Below are 18,717 nucleotides of genomic sequence, written 5' to 3' on the forward strand. Positions count from 1 at the left end.
ATAAACATTTTTCAGAGACAGCACTGTCCTCTGCGCAAACTGACTGACCTGTGTGTTTATTAATGAGTCACATGACCTGCAGCAGGTGATTTTCAAACCTTGGTGAGTTTTTCTCAATCTCCGATCCCTGATTGGTCGGGGACTTGACTGGATGCGAGGAGACTTCTGATCGTCTGGTTTAACTTTATCCCTCAGCTTTTTCTGTATTTAGTGGGTCTTTACTGTGGTTTGTCATGTGACCACATCATCCAATCAGAGTCCAGCCTCACTCCCTTTCACATCTCCTCTAAAACTCCTGCATACTTTTATTCTCACCTCTATTTTTTCCCTCAAAGAACTTTCAATCCCGCCTTGCTGTGGAGCGGTCACACCACCCTGCAGGTGGAGGTGAGGACGGAGGACACTGCAGATCACATTATGTCTTTATCTCTACGATTAGGTTCTCTCCCAAGGTGAACGTCAGCGCCACACGCCTGACGGGAACAAACGACTTTCCTCCCGATAACATCGACTAATCTACTGCAGTGTCCTGAAAATAACAGATGTGTTTAACTGCAGAGACTCCACTACATCAGCACTTTAGCGTCTAACTGCAGGAGCACAGGAGCACACCTGGACAGGTTGACTTTAGCCCTGTTCTTCATAATTTAAGACTGGTAGAAATTAGCTAAAAATATGTGGACACTGAAGGCACAATCACAATATTTCTCTTTTATTTCCCATTATCTGGCTTTTCCTAAATACACATGGACCTTAATGAAACCAGGTGTTTTATTATGGTCCATGTGAAGGTCCTGAATATTCAGGCATTTTACAAACTTACATTAAGTCTCAATTAATGTAAATGTGAATGGATTGAATCTTATTATGAACGTTTACAAAATTGTGTGTTACAAAGATAACAGACTTATATTTCCTTTTACATTAGAAAACATTTACTGTAAGTGTTCTGCAGCCTGTTTCAGCACTGACTCAGTCACTATGGGATTCGAACAGACATCGTCTCCTCACGTGATCTGTTGTGTTGCCATAGAAACAAACCACTGATCTCCCACCTGCAGCATATCATGCTGATGGGAACATTACAGGAGAGAGATGGATGTAAAGCCCAGAGAAATGAGGAGAAACAAACAGTTAAATTGCATAGTGCACGTTAACACACCAACACAGTGCTCATGATGTTTGTATTAATATATTAATAAGAACGATTCTGCTGTTCCTGTGAGACACTAACCGGTTCTTCACTAAAGACAAAGAACCGAAACATGAGGTTCTGAGGTGATTCATCTTCGCATCTTCAGAGTCCTGCTATCCTAGTATAATATTTAGTTTATTATTTTTATTTGTGCAGCTCTGACATATTTACTTTCATTACTGTTTAGTTGTGTGCAAAATTACACACATCCTCTAAATGTCCACAGAGACCACTAGAACCCCTGAAGGAACCTCAGAACACACAGGCACCTCTAGTAAGAACGAGAACCAGCTTTTATCATAACTGTTAATTCATGTTTTTCTCATACATCACCATTATTGGTTTCTATTTCTTGTTCACCTGTAAACCACCTGCTCCTTCATTCATGTTGTGATTTTTTGTTCTGATTGCACAGAAACTGTAACCAGCGAAAGAACAAACGATTAACAAGTCATTTGAATCCTTTTTTTGCCTGTTGATTCTCTGCAGAAGCTTTAATCCTACAGACTAGGACAAAGAAAATATTCATTCTTTGTAGGAATAAAAACAGTGGAGGCGTAGAAGTTAAGCCCAGAATTAATAACAAACTGTTTTCTTCTTTTTCTGTGAATCTCTCAGATAAACGAAGGTTCTCATGGTGCTGACCTACAGCAGCTGATGAGGTGGCTCATATAACACAGTCCAGAACCTTGAAGAGGACCATCAGAACTTCAAGCGGACCACAACCAACCAGAAAGTATTCAGAGTGGTTAACCTTTTCCACATTTTGTTATGTTAGAGCCTTATTCCAAAATAGATTCAATTAATTGTTTTCCTCTAAATTCTACAAACAATATTCTGTAATGACAATGTGAAAGAAGTTTGTTTGAAATCTAAAAAAACTTATTACAGTAAGTATGTACACAAATATCCACCACCTTTGCTTAATACCTTGTTGAAGCACCTTTAGCACCAATTACAGCCTCAAGTCTTTTTGAGTATGATGCTACAAGTTGTCACACCTATTTTTGGGCAGTTTCTCCCATTCTTTTTTGCAGTACTTCTGCACGCAGGTCTTCATCAACAGGTCTCTTAGTTCCTGCCGCTAAAAACATCCCCACAGCATGATCCTGCCACCACCATGCTTTACTGTAGCGATGGTATTGGCCAGGTGTTGAGCGGTGCCTGGTTTCCTCCAGACGTGACACTTGGCATTCAGGTCAAAGAGTTTAGAGAATGTTTGTTTCTCATGGTCTGAAACCTTTAGGTGGGCTGTCATGTACCTTTTACTGAGGAGTGGTTTCCATCTGGCCACCATACAGGCCTGATTGGTGGAGTTCTCCTCACACAGAAACGCTGCAGCTCTTCCACTATGACCGTCGGGTTCTTGGTCACTTTCCTGACTAAGGCCCTTCTCTCTTGATCGCTCAGTTTGGCTGGCCGGCAATTTTGCAGTAATTTTTCTGTACCCTTCCCCAAATCTGTGCCTTGATACAATCCTGTCTGAGAGGTCTACAGAGAATTTGTTAGACTTCATGGCTTGGTTTGTGCTCTGACATGCACTGTTAACTGACCTTATATAGACAGGTGTATGCTTTTCTAAATCATGTCTAATCCACTGAATTTCCAATCATTTTGCAGAAACATCTCAAGGATGATTAGTGGAAACAGGATGCACCAGAGCTCAATTTTGAGTGTCTTTCAATTCATTCTGTAGAATTTTGTGGAAAATAATGAATTCGATCCATTTTGGAATAAGGCTGTAAGATAACAAAATATGGAAAAAGTTAAGCACGAATTATTTCTGAATCCACTGTACGTCAAGCATGCCTAAAACCACCTAAAGGACAGCTAGATACTCCATAGTGTCCAGTGGAAGCTTCACAATGATCCACCAAACCTTGTTCAGAGTTTTTGTCAGTCTGATGTCTGTTATCAGCTGTTTCCACATAAACTAAAAACATGTCCCCCTATCGTGGTGTAAGGTGGACACAAGGTGAAACCTGGTGCTGTAATTACCTCTTGGGACACACACCTGTCTAAGGGTGAAATAATAACCCGTTAACACTGATGAATGGTGACGTTGAAGGTTCCAGGTTTCAATTAATCAGGAGAGAAAATCTGCTGTCAGCAAAGTCAAATGTTTGATCAAACAATAAAGAAACTAAAGGTGAAGTTCGTCAAGTTAGTCAAGGTGTTTGGCTGCCATTTGCACAGGTACAGGTACCCACATACAGAGGAACTCTTAGACAGGAAATAACAACCACAAAAAAAAAAAATTAACTAAAAAAAAATTAAAAAAATAAAAACATGTTTAACAAATAATAACAGCTACTACTGAGAAAGTGACATTTCCAGTGAGAACCAACATATCTGTGAAAAGCTTCAATAAATTACAGAGAGAAAGATTAAAAGATTATTCTCCTTTCCCATAATGCAACTGTGATAGATCTTCACTCCAGAGGATCCTGCAGTCACATTCTCCCTGTTATTTTTTGATTCACAACAGATATGAAACTAAAGATGATTAAACTCCCGTGTTTGAACCAGGACCTCCAGGATCTGGATCACGAAGTCAGATTCTGGAGGAAACAGCTGATGTTTCAATGGGTCACAGATGGATTTACAAGGATTTGATCTGACTGTTAAAGGACATTGCCAGAGAACCTGGATGGGGACGGTATATACACAGTATATTCCAGTGTAGGACGGTGTAACAGCTCTGGTGTTGTCCTTTGTGCGTCTGCTTTCCTGCAGTCAATAAAAAGACAATAAAAAGCTTCAGCAGCAGCTGCTCCTGTATTTTTAGCCTCATTCAGCCTCTTCACACTCTCTCTCACACACACACACACACTGGCCTCTCTCTCTCTCTCAGACTGGAGCCTCGACCTCCTCACTCACATCAGCTGTTGCTTCCTCTCAGTGGAAATGAACAAACCTAATCTTTTACTGAGATTTCAATTTCACAGCAAAAGGAGGAAAATTAAAAACTAGAAATAGAATCAAAGTCGCAGCAGCAGAAAACACAAGACTGTGTGAGGATGATGTTTTCCAGATGTTTTCCTGCAGCTTCAAGCAGAAACAGAAATTTCTTCTCTGTACCTGCTGCCTGTCAGAACTGATGCTTTGTACCCATCTGTCTTTTCCTCCACTTCTTTAACTACTTCCTGTCTAAGTAGCCACAAAGACTGGAACCTGACAGATTAAGGACTTCTTTAAGGTTCCTGGTCTAAGCTGTCTTGGGTTTCTGCCCTCCCCTGCAGAGTTTCTCCTGACAGGTTCAGTGTGTGGACGACAGTAGAGACAACACTGTCACTTCTATTTTGGGCTCTATTGTCACGCAGCAGCTGCAGGAGGAGGAGAAGCAAACACACAGTTCCTGTCACAGTCTCTTCACCCAATCCAGAACCAGTGGATTTATCATCTTCATCTGCTTCCAGTTGATCTAAAAAAGATTAGATGTGTTAAATTGGTCAAATAACGTTGAAAAACTGAAGCTACTGAATTATTTCTAAAACTCAGCTGGTGTTGTTGTTTGAGTTCTGACTTTTGTTGAGTCTCAGTCTGTTTTTGGTGATTTTTCCGTCTTTGAGTAATTGTGGGGAGAAAATATCTGCTCCCAATCGCCGACTCCTCTCCAGGACTCTTGGAGACACTACAGACATGAATCCACACACACCAGTCTCTCTCAAAGACTCTGTTACCAAGTCTTGGAAGTCCTTGAAAGAGCGTCATCCTGCAGCAGATTCATTACTTTAGTGTCACTTCATCCTCTGGGTTTGTGGACCTTTATTATGTGCAGGCTTTTTCTTTCCTTTAGGACAGGATCATGTCCTGGATTAACTCGTAAAAGCACTGGACGATGCGTTAGTAACTCCATCCTCTTAGATGTTTGAATAGAGAATTTATTTTTGAAATAAATCAGTGTGACAGCACGATGCTGCAGGGAAATGACTCAAACCAACAAAAGCTTTTGTTGATGCTGGAACTTTAAAGGAAGAGAAGAAGAAAAGAGACAAACTGAGGATTGATTCTGTTCCTGTGGAGTACAGAACGACACATCCATTTGGCATCAGGTCTCATCAGACCTAACAAGGTTAGGACCAATCAGCCGGTCAGGTCCCTGCTGTCGCCACGGCAACTAATTTACCTTTGACCGCCATCTCTGCTTGTGTTTGTGCTGCTGCTGATGTTCAAACACAGAAACACAAAGCAGCTGCAGTTGCTGCCTTTCTCTCATATTCAGGCTATAAATGGGGGGGAAAGATGGCGTACGGAGTTAGACATTTCACTCTGATGCTTAAAGTAAACACGCACCAATTAAACTGGATTCTGCAGCAGGTTTATCTTGTCAAGGAGCCACCTGGTCTGTTTCAACATGAGGCAGGAACATGTTTTACTGTCCATTCATGATGAGCTGTGGGAGGGGAAATGATTTCCACAATGACTGGGATTTATTGAACACAACCAGCAGAACGCTGGGCTTCGCAAAGCCAATAATCACAAAGAACGTCCACGTTTCTGTCTTTATGCGTCCACACAGGTTCAGTCATGAATCTACAGCAGGGCTATGCAAACCACAATAAAAATGACAGAAAAACATGTTCTGCTCTTCATATACAAACAGAACAAACATTAGTCAGTACGTTCACTACAGGGTGTGAATGTTTCCTCCACCACTGATGCGGAAACACTCCTGTTCTTATTCCTTTACAGCTCGTTCTATCTGATGCTTATTTCCAGCGACCTCCTCTGTTCCTCTGTTCTCGTTTTGTGTGGTAAGTGCAACAAATCGGCTGCACTTTCTGTTTATTCTGTCAACACTTAAAGGTTTTCTAGTCCATACAGATGCGGCGAGGAGCTCAGATTGGACGTGAAACATGTTCACCTCTGCACAGATGGGAAAATCTGCAGCAAACGATGACAACAACAACTACACACTTTATTGTCAAAGCCTAAAGAAAATTATGTTCCAGCAGCAGAGTCAGTTTGAGCCTCGTTTCCTGCCTGGTCTCCTTATTGTTTGTCAGATTTCTAGAGGTGGAATCAGCATATTAGGCTTTAATGTGTTTCCTGTATCTGGGCGCTGCAGTGATGATGCTCTTAATGGATTTACATTTGTGTTTTTGTGTGTCGGGGGAGCTTCTGTTCTAATGAGAAAAACATCATAAAAGCTGAGAACAGACTGTTTCTGTTCTTGGAGAACATCAATCACACTCTGTAATTTCTCCTAAAACACCCTGTTACTGTGTTTTATTGACTTTTATCGAGCTTCTCACTCCGCTGAGACGCACAAGGCTCAGTGAAACAAACAAAACCAGTCGAGCAACAGTGTCAGTATGTGCTCAAGTGATGCTTTAAAAACACATACTGACCATCATCGGATGCTGATCTACGAGACTTCGTTAAAATAAAGCTGAATGGATAAATGTTAATTAAAGATAAAGGATAAATGTTATTAACCTTCAGACAGCAACTCTCCAATCAGCTCACAGCTCAGACGTTCTGTGTTTAAGCTTTGACCAGCTCAGATTAGAAGAGAACTTCCTGAATCCAGCATGAAGCTGAGGAGATACATGAACACTGTTTGGTGTGTGTCAGTAATTGCGTCTGAAGAAGAACAAACAAAAGTAAGAAAATGAGTCAAAATTCATTAAAGTTAACTTGTGCACATGAAGACTCATTTTCATAGAGAATTGCTCCTGCATTTTCTCATTTTCAAGCTGCTGATGAGTCAAGGTGATGTTTTTCCTCCTCTGGTTTCCACAAAGGAGGATCTTTGTTGGTCTTTGTTAGTCTTTGTACTCATGATCAGTTTATAGACAATACGACAATAGAATCATTAACGATCTCTCCTGGACGACGTGGTCTGATGTCACTGATGCACAGTGTAACAGTGATACCCCTGTATGTTAAGCTGTTGTCAGGAATGTGTGTAAGACCTCAATGAGGCCTCGTCTTCTCAATCTTGTTCTGTTTGCCTAAACTTTGTGTGTTTGAAACCACACTAGGATTTGTTCTGGTATATCATTTTTAACATGGCCACCAGAGGCATCCAGGTTTCTGTCAAAGTTGGAGTTCTCTGGACAACAGGCAACACTGGATAAAGTGTCTTTTCTCAGAGACAAAATGTGGAAGTGTTCTGGATTTAGAAAACACTATGGACAGACTGACAAATCCCACTTTACATCAATGAACAACAGAAAACTGCCACAATAAATCTGAGGAGAGACTGAATCCAATGGAATTACATCATGGTGTCACCTTCATGTAACTGCAAACGTCACATCACTGGCTTAGAGAGTCACAAACCCAGTCTGAACATGTCCAATTTGTCCATGAGAGAAACAAAAAAAAACCTTTTTGATGCATTTTCAGCTGTCATTTTCAAAGTTCTCGGTACTTTAAGAACAAAAGTTTATTTCGTGATGTACACACACTGTCCTTTTACCTCCATTTTCTCTCTGCATGTCACCTTTCAGACTGCGTCCCTGCTCATCTGTCTTCACCTGAAAGCTTTTTCTTTCTCCTCAGTGACAACACTCAGTCTCCAAACCCTCAAACTGTCCTATCAGCATTTTCTTCTCTTAATGGAACATTATCAAAGCCATCACTCAGGGTTTCTGCAGGAACCTGACAGCAGTCTGTGGCGATCACACAAATGTTCACTTGTGTCTTTATTTCAGATTTGACTGTGGACATGTTTGTCAAATTAACAGTTTTTAGAAGTAACCATGAATGTGATCTGATAAAATACTGAACCTGAGTCTAGAGTCACTAAAACATGTAAAAACAACAACATGTTAAAATGTTCACAGTAAAATAACTACTTCTGAATTGTTCTGACGCTGTCTCTGTTATCACAACAGTGAATCTGAATCCTCTGATATTGCAGAAAAGAACTTTGACACCACGTCTCAGACGGATGTCTATCGAGAACTCTACAGTTTTACAGCACAGCATAGCTCTGTTTATGGCTAAACATCGCGACTTCTGCAGGACAGTAATGATAGAGGAAGGGGATGTTGGTTACTGTACAACGCCAGCTGTGTTTCACTTCGTGTCAAAAAGAGGAAAGCAGATCTAAGATCACCAGATCTATGACCCCCGTTGGGTCACTACAAACAGTGTTGGTTTAGTGGTTTAACATGTTGTCACTCTCATCCTGACTGACTGATCTTGAGCTGTGCAGAGCTGCAGAGCAAGAACTGAGCAACACAGGAAGAAAGAAAACACACCACAACGGTTTTCTGGGTCTTAATTTAAGTGACTTTAAAAGAAGAAACCTAATGTTTGATTGAGATTAGCAATTTTTTTTGGCCAGTAAATGTTCAGATCCATAAAGACTTGTAGTATCTCCTAAATCATTTCCCTCTGTTTCCTCTTCATCCTCTTTCTCCCTCCTCTTCCCTTTGTGGCGAGTCAGCCAAACTGACCGGAAAACAATTTAGCCACGTCGCGGCTTCTCCTTTTAGACAGCAGAAATGAAATAATAGGCAGAGTGTTAGCGCTCGTTGATCCAGAGCTGGCTGTGAATATCAATGACAGAGGGCTAAATACGCTGATGCACAGCTGCAGCTCACACACAAACACACACTCAGCCGCAGGAAAAAGGCCTCCTTTTATTTAAAGAAACACTGGGAGATGAAAGATAAATACACCCCAAAGAGCCCGGGCTTTCTTCTTCAGTTTTATCTCAGCATTCTGGGTTTTCATATCAGCTGGTGTCAGCAGAACAATGGAGGAAACAGTGTGATGCAGATCTGACACAAACCCAACAGCCAGCACTTTCACCACATCTTAAAAAGAGCAGAGACGCGAAGCTGGAGCCACAGCGGAGCTCCAATTCACCTCAGGACCAAACGAGATGCTGCACAATGAACGGAGCTGATTATAACTGGCACACCCCAGTTGGTTTTGAACTGGTTCCTCACTCAGTGGTGCAATGATTGACTGGTTCTTCAATCGTTTCAGCTTTAAGGGAGGGAGGGAATTTCATTACATCCACTTGGATTTATGGATGAACTGATTAGAACTGATTAGAACTGATCACAGCATATATTCAAGATTCATTATCGTTGACAGTTTGAGGCTTGTGCACAGAAAAAAGGTTACCAGCATGTGCATCACAATTCAACTGAGTCATAAATAATAATTTTTATATTATCCTGTACCGTTCAATTTACAGTACAGTCAGGGAAAAACTGTGGTCTTATTAGAAGATATGTTACTACAACCTGATTTTCCACCACAATCCACTGCTGAGTTATAAGGTCCCTAGCATCTCATTGCTCAATAACAAACATGCCTTTTATAAACTCCACCCCACCTTCAGTTCTTCAACAACCTGCTCTTCTCTCCTCTAATTGTCTGGCATCCAAAAATGGTAAATGGTAAAAAAATCTCCCCGACTCTGGCACTGAGACATTCATAGCGTCATTAAAAGGCTAATTTCCAAATTAAACAGAAGTAGTCAAACTGTCTTTTGATAACAAAAACCATCTTTTCTACTCGGCTGCTCCTTTAGGTGGCTTCATTACAGAGCTCATTAAAAATAATCACTCTGACGCAGAGTGAAAGCCTGTGTGTGTGTTCTGAGCAGTTAATGCATTAATTTAATTAGCAGCATTAACGGCATATTATCCCACAGAGAGAGGAGAAGAAGAAAAGGCAGCCAAGGAAAAACTGAAGCGCAGGAGAAGAAACTAAACCCAGACACGAAGAAGAGGAACACAAGTAACAGATTTAATATGAAAATCAATAACAGCAGCACAAGAGATCCAATCTGCATCAAGATCTGATTTTAGGGACTGATCCACTAACCCGTCCGATGGCAAGATTCTATCCTTAAACTTTCTGCAATTTCAGCACAAAAGTTTTAACCTCTGTTAAATATTTCAAGTTGACCTGTCGGAAAGAAAAGAAACAAAAACTGCTGCCTGCTGGTTCAATAAAGGCCAACCTGCTCTTTGCTAGCTCAGTTAAGTTTACCCACAAACATTTAATGAGTTTTTGTATTTTACATGAAAATGATAGATGTAAATATTTTTATTGGGAGTGACAATGTTGTGATGTCATGTGTTTTAGTGCAACACTAAATGTTCCAATGATACTGCAAAAATAACAGACCACATCTGAGCCCACGTCTCTCTCTCTCTCTCTCTCTCTCTCTCTCTGTATGTGTCTCAGTCTCTCGCCCTCATGTCTCAGGTGATCACGTCTCTAACAGCAGGAGAAAGAGGTGATGTGACTAAATTATACATGTGTGCTTGTACATTGAGCTGGAACCCCTGGAACATGACACTATAATCACCGGCACACTTCACCACCTCAGTTCTGCAGCTCCTCTGCTGCAGCTACAGGCCTGAGATTATCAGTTTCCAGACCATTTTCCGATTTTCACGAATCATTCCTGCAGCTGCAAGTAAACATTGCTTTCCATTTACATCTGCATATAATGAAAATTATTTACACACAAATAATCTGTGTTTGAAAGTAGCTTGATTAGTAACACGGAACTACAGTAGTGGTTAAAAGTTTGGGAATACTTCACATTTTTTTTTTGTTTGTAAATTAATTCAACAAATATGATCAGATTTCCACACAAGCCCTAAAACTGGATACATGGAAACTAATTGAACAAATGTCTATCTATTTATTGCACAAAATGATCCAGTCTTACATTTCTGTATGAGGCAAAAGTATGTGAACCTAGGATTATCGGTTCATTTGATGTTTCAATCAGGGTCATTGAAGACCATGTGGATCAACCAGTTCTGTGGACATGATGAGGCCACACTAGAATTTGTTGTCTTCAATGCGGAAAGTTTTGTTTGGTGACGAACAAACTCACCAAAGCAGAAGAACAGAAGAACCAAGCAGAAGAACCCATGAATATGTGAAACATGGTGGTGGCAGAGTGAGCATCTGGACCTGCTTTGTTGCCTCTAGACCAAGACAACCTATCATTGATGGAATTATGAATTCTGGGCGGTACATGTAAAGTCAGGTTAGACTCTACAGGATAATGTCAAAGGATCCATCTGTGAACTGCAGCACAACAGAAATCATATCACGCAGCAAAACTGTAAATACACAGTTGGTTCCTCCACAGAAAGGTGCTCAGTTGGCTCTAAACAAAACATGTTGAAAGAAATCATGATTATCTGTGTAACTTCTCTAAACCTCACAGATCTGAGTTATTTGGTGAAAAAAATCTGGAGCAGCACATGACAGATTAACATGACAGATGATGCTCAGTGTGTTGGGAAGTGACAGCTGCTGCAGCTGAATGATCATCAACAGACCAATTAAAGGAGCACAGAGTTTAATCGTCCTCACTCGCTCCCGATAAACCAACTAATGAGGCAATCAGAGGAAGACGAGAGGAGCAGGAGGGTCAGAGAGAACTGAGGGTTTTACACTGATCCACAGAGACACCGACAGATGAAGATGATTACTGACGGAAATAAGAGACAGAAGCTGCACATCAACCTGAAGGGAAACAGCTGAATAAATGTGTGTGTAAGTCAGTGTGTTTTAACCAGAAGTAACACATCAACACACAGTCTGCGGCCGTAACACAGCAATAGCAGTGTGTTCATAGTGTGTTCACAGTGTCAGGGTGAAGCAGGAAAATGAAGCTGGTCATGTATTTGCTGTCAGCGGTGACTGTGGCTCTCTGTGAGGTGGCAGCTGTCAGAGCTCATTACATCTGGGCACAGCTGTATATACTGTTGACTAAGCTCTTCTAATGCATTACGGAGGAGACGGAGCTGATCTACAGTACAAGCTTTTTGCCAGGGTCACTGTTCACGTATTTGTGTATTTTGTGTTTATCTGGAGGATTAAAAAGTTTAGCATCCGGGGTACAGATGAGGGGATAATCCCTCAGTATCTTCCTGGTGAACTTTTGCTTTTGCATTACGTAAACACAAAACATCAAAACCCTGATGAAGGTATGAAGTGTCACTGTACATGATGCAACAAACGAAAACGAAAAGTCAGACAGGGACTAAACAAAATACATTGCAATTTATGCCACAGACCAACAGACTGAAACCCTACTAACTTCCACAACTACCACCAACATGAGAATCACGATAATGTCAAATAGTATAAATAGTGTGTGGTTGAGAGCCACCACAGCACATCTTAGATGTTACAAGAGGGTTTTGTCTGAAGTTCCCAATGTTACCTTATTTATCTTTACCTTATTGGTACCTAACCACTTTATACTGTAAAAATATAGCATTATAGTTCTGGAGGTTCTGATTGTTGATCTGATCTGAATGAAGGAAAAAATGGGGACAATGTGACCCTGACATGATGGGATCCTCTAGAGTTAAGACGTGTCACTCTACTGCATTTTTGGGAACTACAAAAACACAGAGGGAAGCCTCCCTCACAAATAATATTTGTCTGAATATAGACCCCAGGTACAGAGAGACTTTTACCATCGCCTTTCTCACAGAGTAAATCAGTTCATCAGTGAAGCTGAGACCTCGTTTATGATCTCAAGCAGTAACTGCAGCTTCAGGTCTGATTAAACATGTGGAGATGCTGATGAACATTTTCTCTATTTGATCAGAAAAAGCCGAGTTCAGTGATTCCATGTGTGGTACCAGCCTCAGGTTCTGATCCCAGTCACATTTACACCAATGCACCACCACATACACCACTGTATGTTAACTTGCAGCTGCAGCAGATTCTAATGATTGTCACTGATTGTACAATAGGCCACATTACACCTGTGTGGAGACATTAACAGATGAGAGGCTGGCTTTTTTCAGGGTGAAGTGAACTTTGCATCATGCTGCTTTTTCTCCCTGGTAAAAACTAAAATATTGATGAGTTGTCTCCATGAACTGAGTTATGGAGCAGAGTCCGAGTCTGCTCCAGGCTCTTTAATCAGAGCAGCAGCAGGTGTATGTGTTTACACTGTGTAACAATGACTCATTACTGTCACCGAACACATGCACAGGATCAGGAGCACAAAGAGCACGTCAGCTGACACCTTCTTCCTGCTGCAGGTTTTACTTAGTGCTTCATCCCATCAAAAAGCTTTTCTTTTAATCTTGAAACATTTGAGCTGTTTGCAGTGAGGACAGAGAAATGTGGTTCTTTCTAATGACTATGTATGATTAACATTTCCCACACAGCCACACTTTGTCCCTGTTTGTACTTTTTCTTTGACAAAGTTGTTTGAAAAGCTACAGAGAGGTTACACAAGGTATTTACACAAAGTAGACACAGTCGCTTTTTGCAAGTTTTATGACAAAAGGAATTCTTTATCAAAACTGAAATCTGTCAGATACAAAATTATTCAGACACATTCCTGTGGCTGCAAACTGTGGTCAGGTTTGTCCTCTTTGCTGTAATTTTTCTAGATCATGACTTAAGTCCATCTGAGGACATAGTTAAGAAAGACACACACCTGAGTGTAAATGAAAAAAGTTGCTTTTCCATCACAGTCGGCTCACTGCAGCTCAGAAGAAGGTCTGGGGTTGTCCTTGCATTTCTTGAGTGTCTACCCTGATTGTCCCCACTAAGTCAGGCAGAAATCTGGGGTCATCATCAACAACCAACTGAGCTCTTTAAGGACCACATCTCCTCAGTCTCTAGGGCAGGCAGATTTACCCTATTACAACATCAGAAAGATCAGATCCTACCACACGGAATGTAAAACCCAACTCATTGTACAGGCACGAGTCATATCTCATCTTGATTACTGCAACGCTTTGTTAATGAGGTTACCAGTATCCACAATCAAACCCTTGCAGATGAACCAAAACGTTGCAACTCGCCTCATTTTTAATCAGCCAAAAAGGACTCGTGTAGAGTCCATAAAAGGACTCAAAAGCACTCTCTCTCGCCTACAGGGTGATCCCCTCAACAGCTCCGGCTTACCTTAACTCCCATATTCAGGTCTACAATCCTTCCCTTCCGCTGCGGTCTGCCAACGAACGACGTCTATTCCCAGCACCACACAGAAAACAACAACCAAAACTCTTCAGCGCAATGATCCCACGATGGTGGAACGAGCTACCAAACTTTGCACGCTCAGCAAACTCACTCCCAATATTCAAAAAACTGCTGAAAACAGAACTCTTCCGCATCTTCCTATGCACTTAAATCTCTTAAAAAATATTTAAAAAACAACTTCCTTTCTGCTCTTTCTTGCACTTGCGTCTCATGAAACACTTTTCCGATAGGACTTTGCTTTGATGTTTTCTCCTGGACTTAGATTTTTGCTGCCTTGTACATCACTTGTAAGTAGCTTTGGATAAAAGCATCTGCTAAATGTAAATGTCTTTGGTGCTGAATAATTTGAAAATTAAACTTTCAATAGGAGAAAAAAGTGTGTAGAATTTTTGTTTCAGCATCTCAGCAGAGGACAGAAAAGTGATAGAACAGGAAACAGACAGCATTAAATCTAGTTTTTTTCCATTAAGTCTTTGAAGCTTCACATCAAACTAACACTAGAATAATATTTAACTATTTAATGCCTATTTCCCAGTTTTATCAGGCAAAGCCCATTAAAAAGCGGTGAGAAGTTGGACATGTTGGTGAGGAGAAAGAGAAGAAGAAAAACAGAGGAGGAGCAGATTTGATTTACCTCTGACAGACGCAGGTTTATGTCTCATCCCCAAACTGAATCAAATGCAGCTGAGGAGATTTAATCTGCTGAGCATGCTCAATGCAGATGAAGGTTACAGAGAGGCTACTATAGCTGTGCGCACATGCATGCACACACACACACACACACACACACACACACACACACACACACAGACACACACAGACACACACACTGCTGAGGAATCAGAGACACCTGAACATAGCAGGAGATTTAATATCTAAGGTGCAGACATCAAGATGTGCTGGTGTTTGTATCTACTGTATATTCTCATTTTATTATCCTCAAAGACACTGACTGAGTCTGACTGGTTATTTCTGATCTCTGTGGTACAAGTACTGCCAGTACACAGTACCCATTCAGCGGTAGACTGAGCTGTAGATTTGAGGTTGTTCCTTCAGACCCAGTTGGACAAGTCCATTTCTTCTGACTGACTGTAAACTTTAGGCAGCAACAGGCCAACACAGCTGCCAGAATCCTGATGTTAGTGACGTAAAGCAGACAGGAGCAGAACCAGTCACCATCAGGGCTCAGATAACTACAGACATAAAACAACATGTTTTCAGTTTCCTGTGTGGCTGAGAAAGGGAGACTCTGAGGATCTGCTGCCAAAAGCCCAGTGGAAACTGCAGTGGTCCTCAAGTCTGATCACTGCTACCAGTGTCAACAAAGTCGCTAAGATGGCAACACTGCACTGCACAAGGAAAGTCATGTGACTGCACACGCCACATGTTCCAATTCCTGAACTGACTGACGGCTCCTCTCTTTATTGGGGGGGAGATAATGACAGAGCATCTTATCTAATTCAAACACAAACATGCTTAATTTAATTAAACTGCAGCTTTTTGCAATGGTATATTCGTGCAGGCTGACATCCGACAGCAAAAGTATCTGCCTAGCAGAGTACTCCACTCCTGTTTCCCCAGTTAGAACCAAAGATCAATATGATGATGATTAACTGTCTTCTGCTGACTCACAAGACTGGAGACAATGTGAGACAAGTGTCCCCAACAACAGGAAACAGGAAACTACACTGTTACCCATAAAGTTGGAAAAAATATTTGTTACCTCTTCTTATGGATTTATTGTGACAATGTGATTTAGTCTTGATAGATAAAGTTTCTCAAAACTTTATCGATCAAGCTCTTCCAAACATAACACAGTGAAAATTAAACCACAATTAACCTTTGGAAAACAGAGGAATGTGTCGGAAAAATAAATGTATTATAACTTTATGGGCGACAGTGTAGTTTTTGTCAACTTCATGTGTAACGGCAAAATACAGAAGAGAGCAACCAGCAGATCAGTTCCTGCTCTGCTGCACATGGAACAGGTGGACACAGAAAATTCAGTTTGGTTTCTGCAGCTTCAAACATGGAAACCAGAGACTGCAGTGATAAAGTTTCCTCCAGAAGCTGCTCAAAGCTTAGACTAAACCTGGGCACCGTCAGCTTCCACTCTGGTCCCCACACTGCACCACGTCAGTCACAACGCGTTATACATCTTTGTCCAACTTTTAGATACTTTCATGAGAATCTTCCCTCAAGAGAAAATCTGCTTTTTTTTTGAGCAGCACAAAACTAGACTTTTCTCTTCTCCAACTCCATCCCTCCATTATCTGTGACAACTTATCCTGTGTGGGGTTGTGGGCGGAGCAGGAGCCTATATAGACACTATCGAGTCACCAGTGAACCTAACATGCATGTGTTTGGACTGTGGAAGGAAAAATAAGCATGGGGAGAACATGCAAACTCCACAAGGAAAGGCTGCAACAGGTCAGGGACACAAACCTAAGCATACTTTTCACTTTACCATGTGTACCCATTTTATTAGGAGCGAAGGCCCCGCCCCCTGCGCGCACACATACACACACACCAGCATCACTTACCCCAATGTTGTCATGGTAACAATGGTGTACCAGAAGGCCGCAGGGATGCTGGTGAACTTGCTTCCTAGTGAACCTTTCTCTGCGTAGAACATGACTGTGGCAAAGATGATGATGGCCATGGTGAGGGAGAAGAGCAGGAAGCCCAGCTCAGATGCGCAGCTCTTCAGCGTGTAGCCCAGGATGCGCAGTCCCGCAGAGTGCCGCGAGAACTTGAAAATTCGAAACACCCTGAAGACGCGCAGGGTAACGAAGGCGCCGCTCACGTCCTCGTTGTCCGTCATGACGAGGCCGATGTAGTAAGGCATGATGGCCACCACGTCGATGATGCTCATCACGCTCTTCACAAACTTGTAGCGGCTCGGCGCGGCGAACAGGCGCAGTAGGTACTCCACCGTGAAGATCATGACACACGCCGTGTCCAGGCAAAAGAAGGCCAGCGCGTATCGCTCGCCGCACGACATCTCCTTGACCCGGTTGGGCGCGCTGCCGCACGGGACGGTCTCCACAACGTTGGCGAGCACCGACACCGCAATGAAGAATCCGGTTACGTAGTAAAAGACCAGGGCCATGGTGGAGGTGTGCGGGTTCTCAAAGGCCCGCCACATGGACTCCCGGAAGCTCATGTCCGCAGAGACCAGCTCGTCTGGGTCCATCTCCTCGTCATCCTGGATCCGCTCCTGGTTCTCCCGTCGCCGGTCCTTGTAATCCTCATAACAGCAGTCCCCGATTATCTCCGGGATGATGCCGAAGAATGCCAGCTCGTCGTCGTACGCCGAGATGCACTCCTCGCGCGGGAAGTGCAGCTTCCCAGTGCGGTAGAAGTTGAGGATGTGACGGAAGATGTCCGGGTCGCGGTCAAAGAAGTACTCGTTGGTCTCCTCTTGGAAGAAGAAGTCCCGCTCCGAGCTGCCCAGCAGCGTGTCCGGGTACCGCTCCAGCGTGTCCCGCCACGTCTGGAACTTTGTGCCGCTCACGTTCAGCACGATTAGCCCGTCCTGCCCCCGGTGCTTCTCCTTTGGGGGCACCGGCATGGGCACGCTGGCCACCGGCATCCAGCCGATAGCCGCCGCGCGGGCGAAAGGCAGCCACGCCGCCACTCCTGCTGCCATGCTGCTCCTGGAGCTGTGGAGGGGGGGCTCGCTAGAAGGGGGTTCACGGAGCAGCGGAGCAACGACGGGACATGGGAGCCAGAAGACACAGAGCCGTGAGACAGATGGAGCCAACTTAGTGAGGTTCTCTAGGGCTGGATTTACGCACGAGCTCGATGCATAAACCGAGGAATCACTGCGAACCCAAACGGAACCACATGTGGTCAGTGCGTCCTCATTACAGCTCGGTCAGTGTCTGTTAGAGCGGGATAAGCCCTTTAAAAGCCGTTTCCTCTGGCAGTTCTCCCCCCAGTGGCTAGGTTCTCGGCGCCTTTCATACAGCAACAAGTCCAACAGGCGTCAACAAAATCCCTTGCTCCACACCGGGACACGGGGCTGACACAGATCCCCCGCAGAAATGCTCCCCTTCGCGGCTCCCGGTTCACGAAGTGATCCCGCGTAGCAACGCGTTTTCCTGCGGGAACTGACGGGGGCAACGCTGCTGCAGCGGGAAGGAGCCTCTCAACGAACCAAACAGCGGCGGAAAACAGAAGGTGCTCGGTGTGTTGTCCGGTCACACAGGTGCCGGTGCAGAGAGAACAAGAGGGAAAACGCTGTTTGCGCTCTCTCTCTCTCTCACTCACTCTCTGTCTCCCTATTTCTCTCTCTCTCCCTGCTTTCCCTCCCTATTTCTCTCTCTCTCCCTGCTTTCCTTCCCCCCCCCCTCTCTCTGCCACTCTCTCTGGGCCGGGGCGTGTCGGTGGAGAAACCCCACGGGTTTACGGACTGTCGTGACAGAAACCAGCCGCTCTCCACTTCTGTTGTGCTCCCGGACACACGGCGATCATGGGTTTGTTTGATAATGAGCCCCGGGTGTTGACAACGGGTTGCGGTATCCAACGGGAGCGCATAGGTCTCCCAACTGGTT

General features: G+C 43.2%; 1 protein-coding gene across 2 annotated transcripts in view; it reads right to left on the bottom strand.

Moving 5' to 3' along the window:
- Positions 1 to 18,475, bottom strand: part of kcnd2 (potassium voltage-gated channel, Shal-related subfamily, member 2) — a 70,808-nt gene extending 52,333 nt beyond the window's left edge. For both annotated transcript variants that reach the window (XM_067490668.1, XM_067490667.1), the window contains exon 1: positions 16,702 to 18,475. In XM_067490668.1, coding sequence (XP_067346769.1) covers positions 16,702 to 17,810 — 1,109 coding nt within the window. In that variant the 5' untranslated portion in view covers positions 17,811 to 18,475. The remainder of the gene's footprint in view (positions 1 to 16,701) is intronic.
- Positions 18,476 to 18,717: the final 242 nt, after the last annotated feature.

Source organism: Channa argus, chromosome 21 (assembly GCF_033026475.1).
Source record: "Channa argus isolate prfri chromosome 21, Channa argus male v1.0, whole genome shotgun sequence".
NCBI classification, from domain to species: domain Eukaryota; kingdom Metazoa; phylum Chordata; class Actinopteri; order Anabantiformes; family Channidae; genus Channa; species Channa argus.